General features: G+C 47.6%; 1 protein-coding gene across 6 annotated transcripts in view; it reads right to left on the bottom strand.

Annotated features, from left to right (window-relative positions):
- Positions 1-22,199, bottom strand: part of CNKSR2 (connector enhancer of kinase suppressor of Ras 2) — a 252,421-nt gene that overhangs the window by 196,142 nt on the left and 34,080 nt on the right. For all 6 annotated transcript variants that reach the window (XM_054165993.1, XM_054165994.1, XM_054165995.1 and 3 more), the window contains exon 2: positions 5,175-5,338. In XM_054165993.1, the coding sequence (XP_054021968.1) occupies positions 5,175-5,338 (164 nt within the window). The remainder of the gene's footprint in view (positions 1-5,174; positions 5,339-22,199) is intronic.

Raw genomic sequence — 22,199 nt, 5'->3', positions numbered from 1 at the left:
TAGGAGGTGTAGTCTCACCACAGCAGAGTAAAGGGGCAGAATCCACTCTCTTGCCCTGTTGGCCACACTCCTCTTGATGCAGCCCAGGACACAATTTGCCTTTTGAGCCTCATGAGCAGACTGCTGGCTCCTGGGGGGCTTCTCATCAGTCAGCAACCCCAGGTCTCTTTCTTCAGCGCTACTCTCAACATTCTGCACCCAGCCTGGATTTGTACCTGGGATTGGCCCAACCCAGGTGCAGAATCAGTCTGGGCAAGCACTAAGCAGGAAAGATATTTACTGCTGCAATAAAAGAAGTCTGTAAGTACAGGACCAGTATAGCCAAAAGGATTGTCTCTGAATTACATTTCCTAAGAGGCTTATCTGATTGGTGAAAAATAAATTCCAATTAAGTCCAGGAAAATCAATATAACAATCACACTTTGTACCCCTGAGGAGCCAACTGGGAGACTGCAAAAGAACCCAGCTTCAATTAGAAGAGGATTATGTTTTAAAGGAGTCACAGAATTGTCAGCGTTGGAAAAGACCTCAAGGATCATCCAGTTCCAATGGCTGATGGGTTCAAATGCTGGAAAGGAGAAGGCAGAAGAAAAAATGAGAATAAGGGCAAAGCCATCCAGCATCTGTGAGAGCAGAAGGGTTGATGTGATTGCATAAATCTCCTTCCCTTAAGGAGGAAGAAAAAAGGCAGAAAGAGGAAATGCAGCAGAGCTCTGGAAGAGGGAATGAATGGAAAGAGCATCTGGTGAGATAGGTGTGCTGTGGAGTTACGACAGTGCTTTCATGTGGGTGTTGCAGAGCAGAAGAATCCCAGGGAGATTTGGAAGGAAGAGCAAATAAATTCCAAGAGAAACTGAGTGAAAAGGTTCCCAGGAGCAAGGAAATATGTGTTGGAAAAGGCTTTGGAAAAGACTGAGAGAGATGAGTCAAGGAGACACTGAGGTCAGTGTCACAACAGCAAGTAGGGCAACACAGAGCCCCAGGCCAAGGCACTTCTTTGGTTCTTCTGTAACTAGGAAGCATGGAACAGTTTGGGTTGGAAAGGGCCTCCAAAGGTCATCTAGTCCAAACTCCCTGCCATCAGCAGGGACATTCTCTACTAGATCACAGAATGATAGAATTGTTAGGGTGAGAAGTGACCTCAAGGATCATCCAGTTCCAACCCCCCTGCCCCCCATGGCCAGGGACACCTCACACTACAGCAGGTTGCTCACAGCCACATCCAGCCTGGCTGCAAATACCTCCAGGCATGAGGCTTCCACCGCCTTCCTGGGCAACCTGTTCCAATGCCCCACCACCCTTTTTTTCTTTAAGAGGAACTCAGAATAGCAGACAAGAGTGGATGTGCAACAAGGACCAGGATGGTAGAGGCTTGCTACAGGAATTAAGGCTGCAGGTTTAGCCCTTCCTACAAAATCCTTTATTTTATATTCAACTTAGTTCCCTAAACATTTTGCCTAAGATAAAGGGAGCTACAAACAGAAGTTGCATTTGTTTGTCCAAAGATAACATCTCTAATTACACACTCAAGAATAAAAGCAATACCAGGTAATACAGAGGGAGAGGGGGAGATTCTGAGAAGATAAGCTTCTTTTTGAAGGAGCCCCAGCCTGCCTCCCTGTGTGTCTGGGAAAGATGAATACAGAATAAACCAGGTTGGAAAAGACCATTGACATCATTGAGTCCAACCTAGCACCCAACACCATTTAATCAACTAAACCATGGCACCAAGCACCCCATCCAGTCTCTTCTTAAACACTTCCAGTGATGGTGACTCCACCACCTCCCTGGGCAGCACATTCCAATGGCAAATCTCTCTTGCTGGGAAGAACTTCTTCCTAACATTCAGACTAAACCTCCCCTGGCACAGCTTGAGGCCGTGTCCTCTTTTTCTGGTGCTGGTTGTCTGGGAGAAGAGACCAACCTCCACCTGGCTACAACCTCCCTTCAGGGAGTTGTAGAGAGCAAGAAGGTCTTCCCTGATCCTCCTCTTCTCCAGGCTAAGCAACCCCAGCTCCCTCAGCCTCACCTCACAGGGCTGTGCTCCAGACCCCTCCCCAGCTTTGTTGCCCTTCTCTGGACTCCTTTCAGCATCTCAACATCTTTCTTGAATTGAGGAGCCCAGAACTGCACACAGGACTCCAGGTGTGAATGGTTAGCAGTGGTCACCCTCAACTCAGATTTTTGCCTCATTTCATTAAGGTATTTTACTTGATTGTTCCCTTTTGCACTGTTTGATAAGAAAATGTACTTTGAGAATAATTCCCTTTATGTTCTCTTCTTAAAAAGTAGCTTTGTTTGTTTGTATTGGGTTTGGTTTGGTTTGGTTTTGGCTGTTTGTTGGTTTGGCTGGGTTTGTTGGTTTGGGGTTTTTTGGGTTTGTTTTTAAGGATTGCAGCCTTTCCATTATTTTAAAAGCAAAGAGATGACCAGAATAAGAGGACACAGTCTCAAGCTGCACCAGGGGAAGTTTAGGCTGGAGGTGAGGAAAAAGTTCTTCCCAGAAAGAGTAATTTGCCCTTGGAATGTGCTGCCCAGGGAGGTGGTGGAGTCAACACCCCTGGAGGTGTTCAAAAAGGATTGGATGTGGCACTTGGAGACATGGTTTAGTTGTCAGGAGGCGTTAGGTAAGAGTTTGGACTTGATGATCTCTGAGGTCTTTTCCAACCTGGTTGATTCTATGATTCTATGACTTAAAATCACTACAGGATGGCTTAGGCTGGAAGAGACCTTAGAGATAATCTCCTCCAATCTTCCCGCCCTGGGCAGAGGTGCCTCTCAACTAGACTTGGATGCTCAAGGCCTCATCCAACCCGGCCTTCAACATCCCCAGGGAGGAGGCATCCACAGCCTCCCTGGGCAGCCTCTTCCAGAGTTGCCACCCTCATGCTCATCAATTTCTTCTTCAGCTCCAGTCTAAGCCTGCTCTCCCTCAGCTTCAAACCTTCCCATTTGTCCTGTTTCTAGACACCCTCATGAAAAGTCCCTCTGCAGCCTTCCTGTAGGATCTCTTGAGGTATTGGAAGGCAGCTCTAAGGTCCCCCCCAGAGTCTTCTCTTTTCTAGGCTGAACATGCCCAGCTCGCTCAGCCTGTCCTTGTAGCAGAGTGGTTGCACTGAGACACTTTGCCATGTTATTAGATCAAGTACTCTACAGAAGATAATCTAAAAGCTCTCCTTCCGTTTTTAATGGTTTTGGGGTGGGGTTTTTTTGGTTGGTTGATCTTTTTCTTCCCCCCTCCCTTTTCCCTCTTCCACTGTTTGCATTACTCCTCACATCTTTTCTCCTAAAGACGCAACAACAGAACCTTCAGCAAAGCTGTTTGCATACCAAGAAGCCACAAGCTCTTCAGAGAAGCTTCTCTACCATCTTTGATTGCCTCTACTGGGATTCAGCTTTCCTAAGGCTGCTTCTGAGGCTTGGAGAAGTGGTATGCATTAAAAAGCCAGACAAAACATCACCAGGTACATCTTAGCAGAGCTGTTGACAATCCTTCCTGCAGTGAAGAATGCAGAGAGTGTGCCCAATTTATTACTAATCCTAATAAGCACAGACAAAAACTTTGTGTGAAGGGTGAAGTCAGCACCCAACCCCTCACCAAGGAGATAATCCAAGTTATGCATGACAGGACCTGACTGAAAAAAAGCATTGCACCAAAATCATAGAATCACAGAAACACAGAATGGTTTGGGTCGGAAAAGACCTCCAAGAAGAGGGCTTTAAAGAATGGCTTGGCTTAAGACCAAGCAATGGCTGCAGTGCTCAAGAGAGCTTTTGTGCCAAAGGTTTGGTGATGCATGAGAGGCTGAACTCTCTTTTAGCAAGCACAGAATGGTTTGGCTTGGAAGGGACCTCCAATAGTCACCTAGTCCAATCCCCCTGCAGTCAGCACCTCCACTAGATCATATTGATCAGAGAGCCTTATCCAGCCTGACCTTGAGTATCTCCAGGGACAGAGATTCTGCCACTCTGCTCTGGTGAGACCTCATCTGGAGTACTGCATCCAGCTCTCGAGCTCTCAACACAGGAAGGACATGGACCTGATGAAGCAGCTCCAGAAGAGGGACACAAAGATGATCAGGGGGTTGGAAAACCTCTGCTATGAGGACAGGCTGAGGGAGCTGGGGATGTTCAGCCTGGAGAAGAGAAGGCTCTGGGGAGACCTCAGAGCAGCCTTCCAGTACCTGAAGGGGGGTACAAGAGGAACTATTTCCAAAGGCCTGCAGTGATCCCTTTGGATGCTCCACCTAAGATGTATATATTATTTACACACAGTTCTTTCACTATTTAATCCCTTCTGCAGCGAAATACAAGCAGCTGCACTTCAGCAAGCTTGAACAAAGATCTAAAATATGATTTACATGAAAGGCCCAGTGAACAATGACATCAGGACACCTTGCCCATGCAGGGCTATCAGTGCTCAAAGACTGCATTCACACATAGAACTGCTTCACATTCCAGACTTTCCAGCCCAGCTCTTTTGTGATTTCAGATAAACTTTTCTTCTAGAAAGACAGATATGCAAGCCTTAAATCTCCACTTTACTTAACAAGCACTACCCTAACAGTAGATACTGCTCTTTATCACAGGCTCACAGGACGTTAGGGGTCGGAAAGGACCTCTGGAGATCTTCCAGTCCAACCCCCCTGCCAGAGCAGGACTATAGAGTCCAGCACAGGTCACACAGGAACACACCCAGACAGGGCTGGAAAGTCTCCAGAGAAGGAGACTCCACAACCTCTCTGGGCAGCCTGTTCCAGTGCTCTGTGACCCTCACAATGAGGAAGTTCCTCCTCATGTTGAGCTGGAACCTCACGTGCTGTAGTTTCCATCCATTGCCCCTTGTCCTGTCCCAGGGTGCAACAGAGCAGAGCCTGTCCCTGTCCCTTCTTTTCTGACCCCCAGCCCTCAGATATTTATAAACATTAAATACCCTCTCAGTCTTCTCTTCTCCAGGCTAACCAGCCCCAGGGCTCTCAGCCTCTCCTCATCAGGCAGTGCTCCAGTCCCTTCATCATCCTTACCCTGCTTTCAAATGTTAAATTGTCCATTAAATTACACACCAGGAATCTCTTGAACTACATCAATATGCTTCAGAACTAGAAATTTGAATACACAAACACTGCTCACTCCCTCTCCCCCCACCCCTCCTAGTTTTACCCCAAGATGTTTACCAGTGCACAGAGCAAGTCCACTGCTTCCAAGATAAGCTCCTGATGGCCAATCCGTGTGACTCCAAGATCCTCCAGCTCTTGATGAGTAATACGTAGGAGCTGATCACCACTGATCTTCTCTCTCTCAAAGTTCTTTATGTATTGCTGCAGGCAATCATCCAGACCTGCAGAAAGAGGACAGAAGAAGGGAAGCCAAAAGTGAGCAGCTTTTTTTTTTGTACTGCCACAGGAAGTATAAATAAATAAGAAAGGAGCTGGAACCAAAACTCAACCAACAGAAGAGTATTTGCCCTACCTTTACAAGAATTATTTCAACATTATAAAACCAATAAATGAATCATGTTCAAGAAATCTACTATTTGGAGAGCTATTGCAGCCATCATGGCTTTTCCACCTGTGGATAATTTGGTGCTGTCTGCAAAATCCACGGGCTCCCCAGAGAGGTTGTGGAGTCTCCTCCTCTGAAGACTTTCCAGCCCTGTCTGGATGTGTTCCTGTGTGACCTGTGCTGGATTCTAAGTTGCCATACCCCTCACATGCTTATCATTGTCATCAAAGAGATAAAACAACAATGAAAATCAGGTATTCTTTTCTGCCTGGCACCTGAAACTAAGGCCGTTTGGAATAGAATAGAGATTAGAACAGAATAAACTAGGTTGGCAAAGACCTTTGAGATCATCGAGTTCAACCTATCATCCAACACCATCTAATCAACTAAACCACAGCACCAAGCACCCCATCCAGTCTCTTCCTAAACACCTCCAGGGATGGTGACTTCACCACCTCCCTGGGCAGCACATTCCAATGGCCAATTGTCAGGATTGGAAGGGACCTCAAGGATCATGCAGTTCCAACCCCCCTGACAGGGGCAGGGACACCTCACGCTACAGCAGGGTGCTCACAGCCACATCCAGCCTGGTTTTAAAAACCTCCAGGGAAGAACTTCGTCCTAACATCCGATCTGAATCTGCCCACTTCTAGTTTTGTTCCATTCCCCCCAGTCCTATCACTCCCTGACACCCTCAAAAGTCCCTCCCCAGCTTTCTTGTAGCCCCCTTCAGACAGTGGAAGGCCACAAGAAGGTCTCCTTGGAGCCTTCTCCTCTCCAGACTGAACAACCCTAACTCCCTCAGTCTGTACTCATAGGAGAGGAGCTCCAGCCCTCTGCTCATCCTCCGGGCCCTTCACTGGACACCTTCCAGCACCTCCAGATCCTTCCTGTAATAAAGACTCCAGAACTGGACACAGTGCTCCAAATGAGGTCTTATCAGAGCAGAGTAGATGGGGAGAATCACCTCCATCGACCTGCTGGCTGTGCTTCTCTTGATGCAGCCCAGAATGTGATTGGCATTCTGAGCTGCAGGAGTCCAGAATAGCAACAGAAGTCCAGAATAAGACAAGCCAGATGCACTTAATATACACTAACTGACATTTAATTCCAAATAAAGCCATTACTCTTCCTCCTCTTGCTCTCTATGGTGGTTTTTTTTTGTCATTCAGATGTAATCTAGACAGATGCTTGTAGTTCATATACGGTAAGGAAGAGGAAGGGGGAGAAAAGTCAACAAAAATATTCCTGACAATTGCTTGACTCACCAATTTTGTCAAATCTACATCCAGGAAAGAACAAAATAATTTCACTGAGGATTGCGTGACGGTTCCACAGTAATTTGCCACAACTACTTCCCCTCCATCCCTAAAAAGACAGCCCTTTGAGAGTAATTTATTGCTCCTGCTTTGCTTCTTAATTAGAAGAGTAGCAAATTCTTTCCATTAAGAAAATCTGAGAAGGAAAGAGAGAGAGAGAGAGAAGAGAGAGAGAAGAGAGAGAAGAGAGAAGAGAGAGAGGAGAGAGAGAGAGGAGAGAGAGAGAGAGGAGAGAGAGAGAGAGGAGAGAGAGAGAGAGGAGAGAGAGAGGAGAGAGAGAGGAAGAGAGAGAGGAAGAGAGAGAGGAAGAGAGAGAGGAAGAGAGAGAGGAAGAGAGAGAGGAAGAGAGAGAGGAAGAGAGAGAGGAAGAGAGAGAGGAAGAGAGAGAGGAAGAGAGAGAGGAAGAGAGAGAGGAAGAGAGAGAGGAAGAGAGAGAGGAAGAGAGAGAGGAAGAGAGAGAGGAAGAGAGAGAGGAAGAGAGAGAGAAGAGAGAGAGGAGAGAGAGAGGAGAGAGAGAAGAGAGAGAGAAGAGAGAGAGAAGAGAGAGAGAAGAGAGAGAGAAGAGAGAGAGAAGAGAGAGAGAAGAGAGAGAGAGAAGAGAGAGAGAGAAGAAATAATAAAAAACCTGTAATAATAAATAATGATACCAATAATAATAGGGATACCAAAAGGTGTTCCTCAGCCACCTCCTTTGTTCCCAGAGCCACAGCAGCCAGCCAGCCACTGCTGAACTCAGAACAGCAGAAGGAGAGCTACAGGTAGCAGATGTTGGTAGCTGACAATGCCATTTAACTTGGGATCATAGAATCATTCAGGTTGGGAAAGAGCCTTGAGACCATCAGGTCCAACCATTAACCCTACTCTGCCAACTTCACCACTAAACCATATCCCCAAGCACCACAGCCAAACCACCTTTAAACATATCCAGGCTTGGGGACTCCACCACCTCCCTGGGCAGCCTGTGCCAATGCCTGACCACTCTGGCAGGGGGAAAAAAATGTTTCCTCATGTCCAGCCTAAACCTCCCCTGGTGCAGCTTAAGGCTATTCCCTCTTCTTCTATCCTTAATTACCTGTGAGAAGAGACCAGCACCAACCTCTCTACATTGTCCTTTCAGGTAGTTGTAGAAGGTGATAAGGTCTCCCCTCAGCCTCCTCTTCCTCACACTCAACAGTCCCAGTTCCCTCAGCTGCTCTTCATCATTTTCATTCCTTAGGCCCTTCCCCAGATTAATTGCTCCCACTCCAGCTCCTCAATGTCTTGATTGTACTGAGGTGCCCAAAACTAAATACAGGACTCCAGGCATGCCCTCACCACTGCACAGCACAGAGGGCAATCACTCCCCTGTACCAAAAAAGCATCAGGTGCCTGGGATCTGTGGAAACAACCTGGAAGCTAATGGGGAAACCAACATCTTCCTTCAGTACACTGTTGTCCTCAAAGTCCAGCATCCACCCAACCTCAAGGTATTAAGAAACCTCTTCCTGTCAAGGTTTGCTTCACTTCTACCCCGAGAAGATGTCACACAACCCACACACCACAGCAATCCCTTATCTGTGAGACTGCACCACCTAAACCCCATGGCAGATGTGAAGAAAACTCTTCTAAAACAAACAGCTCAGTGGTTAGGACCTTAAACCCTCACCCCCCCAGGAAAACATCTCTATAGATTTCTCTTGCAGCAGAACATATTTGAGCCGCTTCCCTCCCCCCCACAATCTTCCATCACTCAGTTCTACCTGGCCCAAGGCAGCATTTGTCAAACCATGAAACCATTTTTAATGGCTGAGAGGAAAAAAATCAGGCAGATTACTGTGCAAGGAATTCATTTTGTTACAACAGCAGCACAGTAGAAACTGAGCAAGAGAGGGTTAATTTCACTTTTTGATCTCATAGAATCACAGTGAGGGTCAGAAGGAATCTCAGGGATCATCCAGGTCCAAGCCCCTTGCCATGGGCAGGGACACCTCACACTACAGCAGGTTGCTCACAGCCACATCCAGCCTGGCTGTAAAAACCTTCAGGGATGAGGCTTCCACCACCTCCCTGGGCAACCTGTGCCAGAATAAGTATTTGTATCTTCTCAGTCATTTTTAGTGTTTTTTTGGTTTGGTTTTAATGTTTTTGGCATCTTGAGTCAGATATATACAGAAACAGAGAGAGAGAGAAAGAGGGAATAACTGTGTAGAGTTTTTTTAATGTCAGGCCAGGCATTTGGCAATTCTTTTTTTATATACAGAATCACAGGATGTTAGGGGCGGGAAAGGACCTCTGGACATCATTGAGTAACCCCCCCTGCCAGAGCAGGACCAGAGAATCCAGCACAGGTCACACAGGAACACATCCAGATGGGTCTTGAAAGTCTCCAGAGAAGGAGACTCCACAAACTCTCTGGGCAGCCTGCTCCAGAGCTTTGTCACTCTCACTGTAAAGAAGTTTCTCCTCCTGTTGAGCTGAAACCTTCTCTGTTCAAGCTTGTGTCCACCGTTCCTTGGCTTATTCCTGTGCACCTATGAAAAGAGCTTGGCCCTCTCCACTTGACACCCACCCCTCAGATATTGATAGCCATTGATCAGATCCCCTCTCAGCCTTCTCTTCTCCAGACTAAACAGCCCCAGGGCTCTCAGTCTCTCTTCACAGGGGAGATGCTCAAGTCCCCTCGTCATCCTTGTGGCTCTCTGTTGGACTCTCTCCAGCAGGTCTCTGTCTCTCGTGAACTGGGGAGCCCCAGGCTGGACACAGTATTGCAGGTGTGGTCTCAGCAGAGGGGGAAAAGAACCTCCCCAGCCCTGCTGGCCACACTTTTCTTGCTGCACCCCAGGGTGTTTAGCCTGGAGAAGAGGAGGCTCAGGGGAGACCTTCTTGCTGACTACAACTCCCTGAAGGGAGGTTGCAGCCAGGTGGGGGTTGGTTTCTTCTCCCAGACAACCAGCACCAGAAAAAGAGGACACAGTCTCAAGGTGTGCCAGGCTAAGTTCAGACTTGATCTTAGAAAAAATATTTTCACAGAGAGAGATTGGCCATTGGAAAGGGCTGTCCAGGGAGATGGTAGGGTTGACATCCCTGCAGGTGTTTGAGACTGGATGAGGCACTTGGTGCCATGGTTCAATTGATTAGATAGGGTTGGTTGAGAGGTTGGACTTGATGATCTTGGAGGTCTCTTCCAACCAGGATGATTCTGTGATTTAGAGACACAAGCCTGGTAGTGTCTAACAGGACATATTTCCAGTAAAACCAGTCCTTGCCTTTGGACTGCTTAAAATCAGAGCTTACCATTGCAAGTCAGGCTTGGTAATTGCAGGAATACACTCCAAAGGTCTGTTTGACTGCTGACAAATGTCATCACTCATATTTCTCGGGGTGTCCTCTGTTTCCATCTGCACAGCAAAGTCATAATCTTTGCCCAAGCCCCCATGCAAGTTTTGCAAAGGGTCTGAAATCTTCAGCCACGGGTAACGTTGCGACAAAACAGTGTCAAGCTTCTGGGAGAAGCAAGGACTAGGAGCCCTGATTATCAATATTGTTCTCACTGCAAGAGGTTATAATTATTGTTATATTTAGGACTCATTAGTGGATTACAACCACCACATTGTTCAGCTACAGCTGTGGCCTTTGCACAGGGGAAACGCTGAAGTGCGCTGAAAAGTTGGTGTGGCTGCTAAAGGCTAGCAGAAATCTCTTGGCTTTTGGAAGGGAGGGGAGCCAAACAACCCACAGTGGAAGTCCTGGGGCACCTCAATGCAAGAGACACACACAGGCTGGAGTGGGTGCAGAGAAGAGCAACTACATACAGAATTAACCAGGTTGGAAAAGACCTTCAAGATCATCAAGTCCAACCTATCACCCAACACCATCTAATCAACTAAACCATCACAGTATCACCAAGGTTGGAAGAGACCTCAAAGATCATCAAGTCCAACCTGTCACCACAGACTTCATGACTAGACCATGGCAACAAGTGCCACATCCAATCCCCTCTTGAACACCTCCAGGGATGGGGATTCCACCACCTTCCAGGGCAGCACATTTCTTCCTAACACCCAGCCCAAACTTCCCCTGGTGCAGCTTGAGACTGTGTCCTCTTTTTCTGGTGCTGGTTGCCTGAGATAAGGGACCAAACCCCACCTGGCTACAACCTCCTTTCAGGTAGTTGTAGACAGCAATAAGGTTATAGAAGAAGGGATAGCAATAAGGGATAGAAGAGGGAACAGCCTTAAGCTGCTCCAGGGTAGGTTTAGGCTGGACATGAGGAAACATTTTAGCCCTACAAGAGTGGTCAGACATTGGCACAGGCTGCCCAGGGAGGTGGTGGAGTCACCAACCCTGGATATGTTTAAAGGTGGTTTGGATGTGGTGCTTGGGGCTCTGGTTTAGGGGTGACCCTTGTAGAGTAGGGTTAATGGTTGGACTCGGTGACCCTGGAGGGTCTTTTCCAACCTGAATGTTCCTGTGATACTGTGAAATCTCACAGAATCTGCACCTCTCCAGCTGCAGTGGCACTAATGCAGAAGCACCTGGCCTCTAAAAAACTTTGCACCATGCAGCACTGACAACCTCCCAGATTCCCACATAGAACTGTAAGCATTGAAATGCAACTACCACATCCAAGGAGACCTTCTTGTGGCCGTCCAATATCTGAAGTAGGCTACAAGAAAGCTGGGGAGGGACTTCTGAGGGTGTCAGGGAGTGATAGGACTGGGGGGAATGGAGCAGAACTAGAAATGGGTAGATTGAGATTGGATGTTAGGAAGAAGTTGTTCCCCATGAGGGTGGTGAGACACTGGCACAGGTTGCCCAGGGAGGTGGTGGAAGCCTCATGCCTGGAGGTTTTTGCAGCCAGGCTGGATGTGGCTGTGAGCAACCTGCTGTAGTGTGAGGTGTCCCTGGCCATAGCAGGAGGGTTGGAACTGCATGATCCTTGAGGTTCCTGCTAAGCCTTGCAATTCAATGATTCTAAGGAGGTGTGGTATTGGCTTCTCCCAACAGTTCAGAAGGGACTCATTGTGAGGCTGAAACACCCTCTCAGGACTTAAGACACAAAAAAAAATCATAATTTTCCACAGTTTTTCCCTGTCTCCCATGATTATTTGCAGCTGTGCACATACAACTCTAAGAAGTGCAAAGCCATCAGAGGTCCAAGCCTGCAGCAGGCAGGCAGGCAGGAGGGAAAGTTTCTTCAAACTCTGGGTGAACTCCCTCCCGCTCGTTCTTCCCTCTCACACCGCCCATGCAATTCCCAGGCTGGATGCTCTCTTTAGCAGGAGGCTCATACAATTCAGCACAGTATGAAATTTGGGATGGTTTTAGAGTTTGTGGGCAGAACAGAAGCAGTACATCCGCCTCCACATGACAAAGAAACAGCTGTAAGTTAAAAAATCCCCGGTCAAACGCTTTGATATGTGTAGGACTGTCACAAAGGAGAAGAAAGAGCAAAGCACCACTTCTCATATTCATCACTTCCAGCACTTTCACATACACTGCCTCAGGAACCATCCCACCATTCTGCTAAACACAAATGAATCACATATGAAAGGATAAAAAATAAAACCCAAACCCCAAGTACAACATATAAGGCAGTCAAAAGATGTTTACAGAAGCCAAGCAGATCCTTGACATTAACCAAGCAAGTAAATAAGCACAGGTTGTTCTTTCAAATGCCAGCACATGCTTGCATTTCACAGAATCACAGAAACATTCAGCTTGGAAGAGAGCCTCAGGATCACCAAGTCCAACCATTAACCCTACTCTACAAGGGTCACCCCTAAACCCCAAGCACCGCATCCAAACCACCTTTCAACACATCCAGGCTTGGAGACTCCACCACCTCCCTGGGCAGCCTGTGCCAATCCCTGACCACTCTTGCTGGGGAAAAAAAGGTCCTACTATCCAGTCTAAACCTACCCAGTCACAGCTTGAGGCCATTCCCTCTTGTTCTATCACCTGTGAGAAGAGGCCAGCAGCAGCCTCTCCACAAGGTCCTTTCAGGTAGCTGTAGACAGCAAGGAGGTCTCTCTCCCCTCAGCCTCCTCTTTACCAAACCAACCATCCCCAGCTCCTTCAGTTGCTCTTCATCAGGTTTATTCTCCAGGCCCTTCACAGCTTCCTTGCCCTCCTCTGCCCTGGCTCCAGCACCTCCACATCTCTCTTGTCTTGAGGTGCCCACAACTGGACACAACACTCAAGGTGTGGCCTCACCAGAGCTGAGTCCCAGGGGACAATCCCCTCCCTGCTCCTGCTGGACACAGCATTTTTGATCCCAGCCAGGATGCCTTTGGCTTTCTCGGCCACCTGGGCACACTGCTGGCTCCTCTTCAGTTGCTGGTCCAGTAGCACCCCGGGTCCCTTTCTGCCAGCAGCTTTCCAGCTACATTGCCCCAGGCATTGCTACAGCACAGTCCAGAGCAGCCACATTGAACACAGTGCTGTTGACACAAGAGGAGACCTTCTCCCTTCTCTTTCACCTGGCCTAAGAGATGCTGCTATGCAAAATAGTCAGATAAGATCTGCCTTCCACAGCCTTCCACACAGCTCTTCACCACCAGAACCAGTTTTGCTGCCAAGAGTTTCTGGAACATTGTGTCTCTGAAGAAACACTACAACAGTCATTAAATCACAGCATCACAGAATGTGAGAGTTTGGAAGGGACCTCAAAACATCCTCCAATCCAACCCCCCTGCCAGAGCAAGAGCACCTAGAGCAGATCACACAGGAACACATCCAGGTGGGTTCTGAATGTCTCCAGAGAGGCAGACTCCACAACCCCCCTGGGCAGCCTGTTCCAGTGTTCTGTCAGCCTCACAGGGAAGAAGTGTTTCCTCATGTTTCCATGGAATTTCCTATTCCTCACCTTCCACCATTTCCCCTTGTGCTGTCACTGGGCATCACCCAGCACCTATCATCCTGACACTGACCCTTTACATCTTTACCAACAGGAAAAAGGTTACTCCTCAGTCTCTTCCGCTCCAAGCCCCAGCTCCCTCAGCAGGGAGATGTTCCACCTTTAATCATTTTTGTGGCTCTGCACTGGACTCTCTCAAGCAGTTTCCTGAGGTCCTTCCTGAACTGAGTGGCCCAGAACTGGACACAAGATTCCATATGTGGCATCACCAGGGCAGAGAACAGGGGGAGCAGAACCTCTCTGGACCTACTAACCACAGCCCTTCTAATCCACCCCAGGATGCCACTGGCCTTCTTGGCCACAAGAGCATATTGCTGGCTCATGGTCAACCTCCCATCCACTAGGACCCTCAGATCCTTTTCCCCTTCACTGCTCTTCAACAGGTCAACTTGTTAAAGCTGTCCTCCATGTCAGACATTTGCAGTGACCCACCACTGGAAGTAGTTGATAGTTCTGATTGTAGTGAGTAGACTGTTAATAGTTCAGATAGAGCTGTGAGATTCTTTTTTCAGGGTAGGGGTGGAGGGTGTTTGTGACCTACAGATTTCAAGCAGGCAACAGGGTTGAAAGCAATGAAAATAATTTTACAAAACAATTCCTCAGTTTTGCTACACATCCCCTGAACCCCTCCCTGGAGCAACAGTAGAAAGGATGCTAGGCTTGGCTGGGAGTGCTTACAGGATGACTTCCATCCATCTTCCAGATTATTCTCCCTTCCTCTACGTTTGATTTTCCTTCCAATCCCAGCAACAACATCTGGTGTTTGCTGGCTCCATGTGCCTTGTCTCAGGAAGCCTTTCAGAACTGAGAGAACCCCAATGACATCACCCAGAACTGGACAGAATCTGCTCAAATTAATTTCCAGCCAGCCAGCTTTATTACATGCTGTTATGCATTGGTCCAGTGTGCCTTCAAAACTTGAAAACACTGCAGTTTTAAACTCCTTGGCCAAGACAATCTGCTTCAAACTCAATTTGAAGTAGAGGGTGCTACACAAAAGTACATGCAAGGAGCAATTTACAAGCCCAAGCTTCACTGATCACAGAAACATAGAATGGTTTGAGTTGGAAAGGACCTCAAAAGGTCACTTAGTTCAATCCCCACCCTGCAGCCACCAGGGACATCCTCTATTACACCCAGCTGCTCAGAGCCTTGGCAAACCTCACCTGGAATAGCTTCAAGGATGAGGCCTCAGCTACCTCCCTTGGGCAACCTGTTGCAGTGTTCCAGCACCCTCATGGTGCAGAACTGGTTCCTAACATCCAATCTAAATCTGCTCTTCTCTCACTTCAAACCACTGCCTCTCATCCTGTCCCTGAAGGCCGTTGTAAACAGCCCCTCTGCAGCCTTCTTGTAGCCCCCTTCAGGTACTGGAGAAAGAGAGATTGGCCATTGGAATGTGCTGCCCAGGGAGGTGGTGGAGTCACCATCACTGGAGGTGTTTAGGAACAGAGCAGATGAGGCACTTAGTGCCATGGTTTAGTTGATTAGATGGTGTTGGATGACAGGTTGGACTCCATGATCTCAAAGGTCTTTCCAACCTGGTTAATTCCATTCTAAAACCAAAAGTTAACGACGAACAACTTTATTATCTTCAAAAAACCACAAACCTCTCCAGCCTGCCCAGGTCCCTCAGGATGGCACCCACCCTTCCATCTCCCTCTTTAAGAGAGAAGAGCACATTCCATCATGAACATCTACAACATGAAGCAGAAGCCTGCAGAGTGGGAGTGCAAGCCAGACAACTGGATCATAGCAAAACAGAGCTGTTAGGGGCTTTTTTAATTATTATTATTTCCCTTGTCAATATACTTTTAAAAAAATCATGCTGTCAGCTCTGCAAAAGTTGTAAATATATTAATTTATCTTTTTAAGAAGGAAAAAACCCATCTGTTTAAGTGACAACCTGAGCTACACTTCAGCTGTTTTGCATAACAACTTGCTCATACAATTGGTGCCTATGAACAATATGCAGCAACCAGGAATTAGACCCTTCAAAGGCTGAATTAATCTACAGTGATGTGTTAAGCCTCTTTCAAGTCTTGTCAATGTCCTACCTCCAGCAAAAGAGAAATGAACTCTCTCATGGAAAGTAATGTGTGCAGGCAGCAAGCAAAATTAATAACAGTTTGTTTTTAACCACTGACTGCATGGCACTGTTCAAGGAAGCAAGACAGATACACAGGCACTGTCTCCTCTCACATAAGTGAATCAGTTTACTGCCAGAGAAAAGTTTTCTAACTGAAGTTCACAGGAGCACAGGATGTTAGGGGTTGGAAGGGACCTCCAAAGATCATGAAGTCCAGCCCCCTACGAGAGCAGGACCATAGAATCCATCACAGGTCACACAGAGCGACCCATCCAGAGTGGCCTTAAAAGTCTCCAGAGACTCAACAACCTTCCTGGGCAGCCTGCTCCAGAGCTCTGTGACTCTCACAGTGAAGAAGTTCCTTCTCATGTTGAGCTGGAACCTCCTGTGCTGCAGTTTATATCCATTGCCCCTTGTCCTATCACAGGGAGCAAGTGAGCAGAGCCTGTCCACTCCCTCTTGACCCCCAGCCCTCAGATATTTATAGACTGAGAAGACTCAGTCTTCTCTTCTCCAGACTAAGCAGCCCCAGGTTTCTCAGACTCTCCTCATAGGGCAGTGCTCCAATGCCTTCAGCATCACAGGGTGCAACTGAGCAAAGCCTGTCCCCTGCCTGAAGGGGAGTAACAAGAAGGCTGCAGAGGGACTGTTTCCAAAGGCCTGCAGTAAGAGGATGAGGGACAATGGTTTGAAATGAGAGCAGAGCAGATTTAGACTTGATGTTAGGAACAAGTTCTTTACTGTGAGGATGATGGAACTCTGCAACAGGTTGCCCAGGGAGGTAGTTGAAACCCCATCCCTGGAGATCTTTAAGGTCAGGCTGGGCAAACCTCTGAGCAAGCTGATCTAGTGGAGGATGTCCCTGCTGACTGCAGTGGGGTTGGACTGGATGAGCTTTGGAGGTGCCTTCCACACCAAACCATTCTATGATTCTAAAGCATCAAATGCATGACTCCCAGCACCATTTCCCTGTGCCAACCAATCTTTTAACCACGTAGTTTTCAGCCTTATCCTGCTCTTGCACTGCACCACACGGACCCTAGAGCTGATGCATTATTTCACCTCTTGCTAAGACACAGTGATACCTTAACACTCCTCAGTACTTCCAGAATGGCTTTGCTAACTTGAACTCTTCAAGCAATAACGGACTTCTCATCACAAAGCATGCATGAAGCACTCCTAGACAGCAAATGGCAATTCTAATGCCTGTGAAAGAGAAGGGGCAACTCCTCTTCTTACGGCAGGTTCTGCTCTGCTCAAGTCCCCTTTGGAGCTGGTTCTCCAGTTTCACAACTGTAATGGGGAGCACATTCTGAAGCTTTACTATTCATAGTCTAATATTAACATCTCAACAAGTTGTTGGCCTGGAAAGAAAAACAAGAGTTAAACAAAATGTTTAATAGGCAGGGTTCTGGGACTGCACTTTTTAACAGCCTTGAGTATTGTGTCCAGTTTGGGGCACCTCAATACAAGAGAGACGTGGAGGTGCTGGAGCCAGGGCAGAGGAGGGCAAGGAAGCTGGGAAGGGCCTGGAGAATGAATCTGATGGAGAGCAACTGAAGGAGCTGGGGATGGTTAGTTTGGAAAAGAGGAGGCTGAGAGGAGAGCTCATTGCTGTCTACAACTACCTGAAAGGACACTGTTGAGAGACACCTGGAGTCTCCCGCTCTGCAAACCCTATTACAAGGATCTGGAGTTGGTGAACCTGTGGATCTTTTCCAACTTGGATACAGAATTCACCAGGTTGGAAAAGACCTTTGACATGAAGTCCAATCTATCACCCATCTAATCAACTAAACCATGGCTCCAAGTGCCTCATCCAGTCTCTTCTTCAACACTTCCAGGGATGGGGACTCCACCACCTCCCTGGGCAGCACATTCCAATGGCCAATCTCTCTTGCTGGGAAGAATTTCTTCCTAACCTCCAGCCTAAACCTCCCCCTGCGCAGCTTGAGACTGAGTCCTCTTGCTCTGGTGCTGGTTGCCTGGGAGAAGAGACCAACCCCCACCTGGCTACAACCTCCCTTCAGGGAGTTGGAGAGAGCAAGAAGGTCTCCCCTGAGCCTCCTCTTCTCCAGGCTAAGCAACCCCAGCTCCCTCAGCCTCTCCTCACAGGGCTGTGCTCCAGACTTCTCTGGACACCTTCCAGCAACTCAACATCCTTCTTGAATTGAGGGGCCCAGAACTGGACACAGTACTCAAGGTGTGGCCTAACCAGTGCTGAGTACAGGGCAGAAGGACTTCCCTGCTCCTGCTGGCCACACTATTCCTGAGATAAAGCTACCTGTTTGAGTATCACCACAGCACTAAAAAAACATCTACTTGCAAAGATTCTAAAAATCCACCTGTCTCTTCTCCCAGGCAACCAGTGACAGAACAAGAGGTCACAGACTCCAGCTGCACCAGGGGTGGTTTAGGCTGACTGGTAGGAAGAAAGGTCTCTCCTGAGCCTCCTCCTCTCCAGGTTAAATACCCCCAGCTCCCCCAGCTGCTGTGTGACCCTGTGATCAAAGTAATTCTCCAAATATCAAACTGGCAATATTATGCTGTGCCAGAACCAGAAAGAAAATCCTGTTCCTTCCACAGACACATTCAAGCTCTGAGCAGACTGTAGGGATCTCCTCCCTCCTTAGCAGGAGAATTACATCTCCAGCATCTGCAGAGAGAATTTTATTACAACCTATTCACACCACAAGCCAGGTTTTGGCAGACAGAGCAGTGCTTTGACTTCCAAGCTTTCAAAAGGAGATGCTATTAATGAAACACTTGAACCCACATGGTTCAGGTAGGGAGAGATCCCTTAACAGGTATCTCTCAGAGCACCACGTTAGTGCTGGGCCCATCTCCTCTGACACAACTTGACACTGCAGTCATATGCTGAGCTCTGAAGCATCTGCTCCATAATAAACTGCTGTATGCTTGCCAAGAAGCTAAGCACTGCCTTTTGGAGGAGCACTGCTAAGTTGCAAGCCATAATTTAATACTCATCTGACATTGATGGCGACCCAACATTTAATGGAGCTTAATGTTCTTCTGATGCCACTGATTAAATTATTGCTCAGGAGTCCAGTTGCATAAGCTACAATTTGCAAGGAAGCAAGACAGATACACAGGCACTGTCTCCTCTCACAGCAGTGAAATCAGTTTACTGCCAGAAAAAAGTTCTCTATCTGAAGTTCATAGGATCATAGGATGTTAGGGGATGGAAGGGAGCTCTGGAGATCATGGAGTCCAACCCCCCTGCCAAAGCCATAGAATCCAGCACAGGTCACACAGGAACACATCTCCAGAGAAGGAGACTCCACAACCTCTCTGGGCAGCCTGTTCCAGTGCTCTGAGTCCCTCACAGTGAAGAAGTTCCTCCTCATGTTGAGGTGGAACCTCCTGTGCTAGAGTTTCCATCCATTGCCCCTCCCCTGTCCTCTCCCTCTTGAACCCCAGCCCTCAGATATTTATAGAGATCGATTAAAATCCCCTCTCAGTCTTCTCCAGACTAAGCAGCCCCAGGTCTCTCAGCCTCTCCGCCTCAGGCAGTGCTCCAGTCCCTTTGGCATCCTTGTAGCCCTCTCTCCAGCAGATCCTTTTCCCTCTTGAACTGAGGAGCCCAGAACTGGATGCAATGTTCCAGGTGAGGTCTCAGCAGGGCAGAGTAGAGGGGGAGGAGAACCTCCCTGGATCTGCTGGACACACTGTTCTCAATGCACCCCAGGATCCCATTGGCCTTCTTGGCCATCAGGGCACATTGCTGTCCCATGCAGAACTTGCTGCCCACCAGCACTCCCAGGTCTTTCTCCACAGGGCTGTTCTCCAGCAGATCACCTCCAGACCTGTACTGCTGCAGTTTATTCTTCCTTCCCAGGTGCAGAACTCTGCACTTATCTTTGGTGAACCTCATTAGGTTCCTCTCTGCCCAGCAATTACTCTGTCCAGGTCTCACTGAAAGTTATAGCTAAGTACCCTACAGTGCATTCTTGGTCAACACAGAATTTGGTTCAGATGCTTTAAGCCCATTATATGCTTCTTAAACAACAAAAAAAGAGGGAAGCATGAATTATTCCCGAGCATAAAGGGGAAAATATGGGTAAAAGCCTCGACTCAGCATGTGCAATGACTTCAGAAAGTCCTGAGCACTGTCCAGGAAAACTCAGTCCTCTGGCCAACGGGAGTTTCTATTCATTTTTCCCCCTGCTAGGTTGTTTAACAGTTTGGTCACTGCTTAAGACACAGCTGTGCAAACAATCTTGCAAGGTTTGGCCTGATGCTGTTGAACTCCATCCCAAAACGTCTCTCCCCTCCTTTCTGCAGATAGGATGAAGAAAGCTAATTTGGGCAGCAGAGAATTAGAGGCTTTCACAGCCCAGTTTTAAATCGTTAGATTCCAACTTCTTTTCTCTTTTTGAGTTTTGAAAGAATGTTCTTACATAAATGAGTAAGCACAAGATTATACCTAAGACAAATGGGTAGCAACAGTACTTCCTAAATCATCACAGGCCACAAGCCCTGTGAGGAGAGGCTGAGGGAGCAGGGGGTGTACAGCCTGGAGGAGGAGGCTCAGGGGAGACCTTATTGCTGTTTACAGCTACCTGAAGGGAGGTTGTAGCCAGGTGGAGGTTGGTCTCTTCTCCCAGGCAACCACCAACAGAACAAGAGGACACAGTCTCAAGCTGTGCCAGGGGAGGTTTAGGTTGGATGTTAGGAAGAAGTTCTTTAAAGAAAGAGAGATTGGCCACTGGAATGTGCTGCCCAGGGAGGTGGTGGAGTCACCATCCCTGGAGGTGTTTAAAAAGAGACTGGATGAGGCACTTAGTGCCATAGTTTAGTTGATTAGAGGGTGTTGGGTGGTAGGTTGGACTCACTCTCAAAGGTCTTTTCCAACCTGGTTAATTCTATGTTCTGTATCTCAAGAAGACCTATTCCCATCCTAAGGGGGAAAAAAAAAGCTCCCTGAATAGCCAAACCTTTTAAAACAATTAAACCCAATTAAACAGCAGTAATGAGACAGTAGTGGTTTTAAAATGCCTTGAAAGAGAACAACCAGGTTAAAAAGTTCCTGAGGGTACACACACAAACCAACAACTGCTTGTTATATCTTCTCAGAAAGCAAATCTTTCATCCCAGATCACAGGCTCACAGGATGTCAGGGGTTGGAAGGGACCCAAAGAGATCACTGAGTCCTCTTGAACTGGGGAGAGGAACAGCTAAAACAGAGAACAGTGACAGCTCCTAAGTACTTTTGCAGGGCTATTTATGATTACATTATTTTCACAGCCCTTGGCAACCCAAAACTATTCTGTTCTCAACATGCAAACTGAATGCCTGATGCTAACAGGAATGCAATGTTAACAACACAGCAATAAATGAATAATCAAAAGCAGTGTGGCCAGCAGATCCAGAGAGGTGATTCTGCCACTTGACCCTGCTCTGGTGAGACCTCATCTGGAGTACTATGTCCAGCTCTGGGGCCCTCAACACAGGAAGGATATGGACCTTATGGAACAGGTCCAGAGGAAGGCCACAAAGATGATTGTGGGGTTGGAGCACCTATTTTACAAGGACAGGCTGAGGGAGCTGGGAGTATTCAGCCTGGAGAAGACTCCAGGCAGGCCTAAGAGCAGCCTTCAAATACCTGAAGGGGGCTACAAAAAGGCTGCAGAAGGACTGTTTGCAAAGGCCTGGAGTTTGAAATGAGAGAAGACAAGATTTAGATTGGATATTAGGAACAGGTTCTTTACCATGAGGGTGGTGGAACACTGCAACAGGGAGGTAGCTGAGGCCCCATCCTTGGAGCTATTTGAGGTCAGACTGGACAAGGGTCTGAGCAAGGTGATTTAGTGAAGGATGTCCCTGCTGACTGCAGGGGGGTTGGACTAGATGACCTTTGGAGGTCCCTTCCAACCCAAACCATTCTATGATTTGGAGATACTTTAGAGAAGCTTTCCCACTGAACACACATTATTAGCTACTGTTGAAACATAGAAGATGATTCAAAATACATTCTAATGCAACCATCTTTATACAATCCCATGGCCTGACTTATTCCTTTGGGGGTTGGATTGGGTTTGATCTGCATTGGCAAACCCACAGAAATATATTTAGTTCTCCTAATAACTGTCCTCCTCTTGTTTGCATCTCACCCTTCAACTTCATCTCCCCCACTGCTTACTACTGAGGTTACACTTCAGCCAGGCCTGCAGTGAGCTTGGGTTTTAACCTGGCTGTATGAAAGAAGTGAAGCTCCAAAGAGAAGGAGAAGATTTCCTTCTGCAAATCCAATCCTCACCCACTCAGTATCATCTAAGTGCCAATAGGAAGATTTGCCCCCACTGGCATGCAGGAAACACCTAACAACCTGTTGCAGTTCTTGGTCAGGCTTTCACAGTTATTCCTGAAA

The sequence above is a fragment of the Dryobates pubescens genome, chromosome 12 (assembly GCF_014839835.1).
Source record: "Dryobates pubescens isolate bDryPub1 chromosome 12, bDryPub1.pri, whole genome shotgun sequence".
Lineage (NCBI taxonomy): Eukaryota > Metazoa > Chordata > Aves > Piciformes > Picidae > Dryobates > Dryobates pubescens.
The sequence above is the reverse complement of the archived record's forward strand: the minus strand, read 5'-3'. Positions and strand labels throughout refer to the sequence as shown.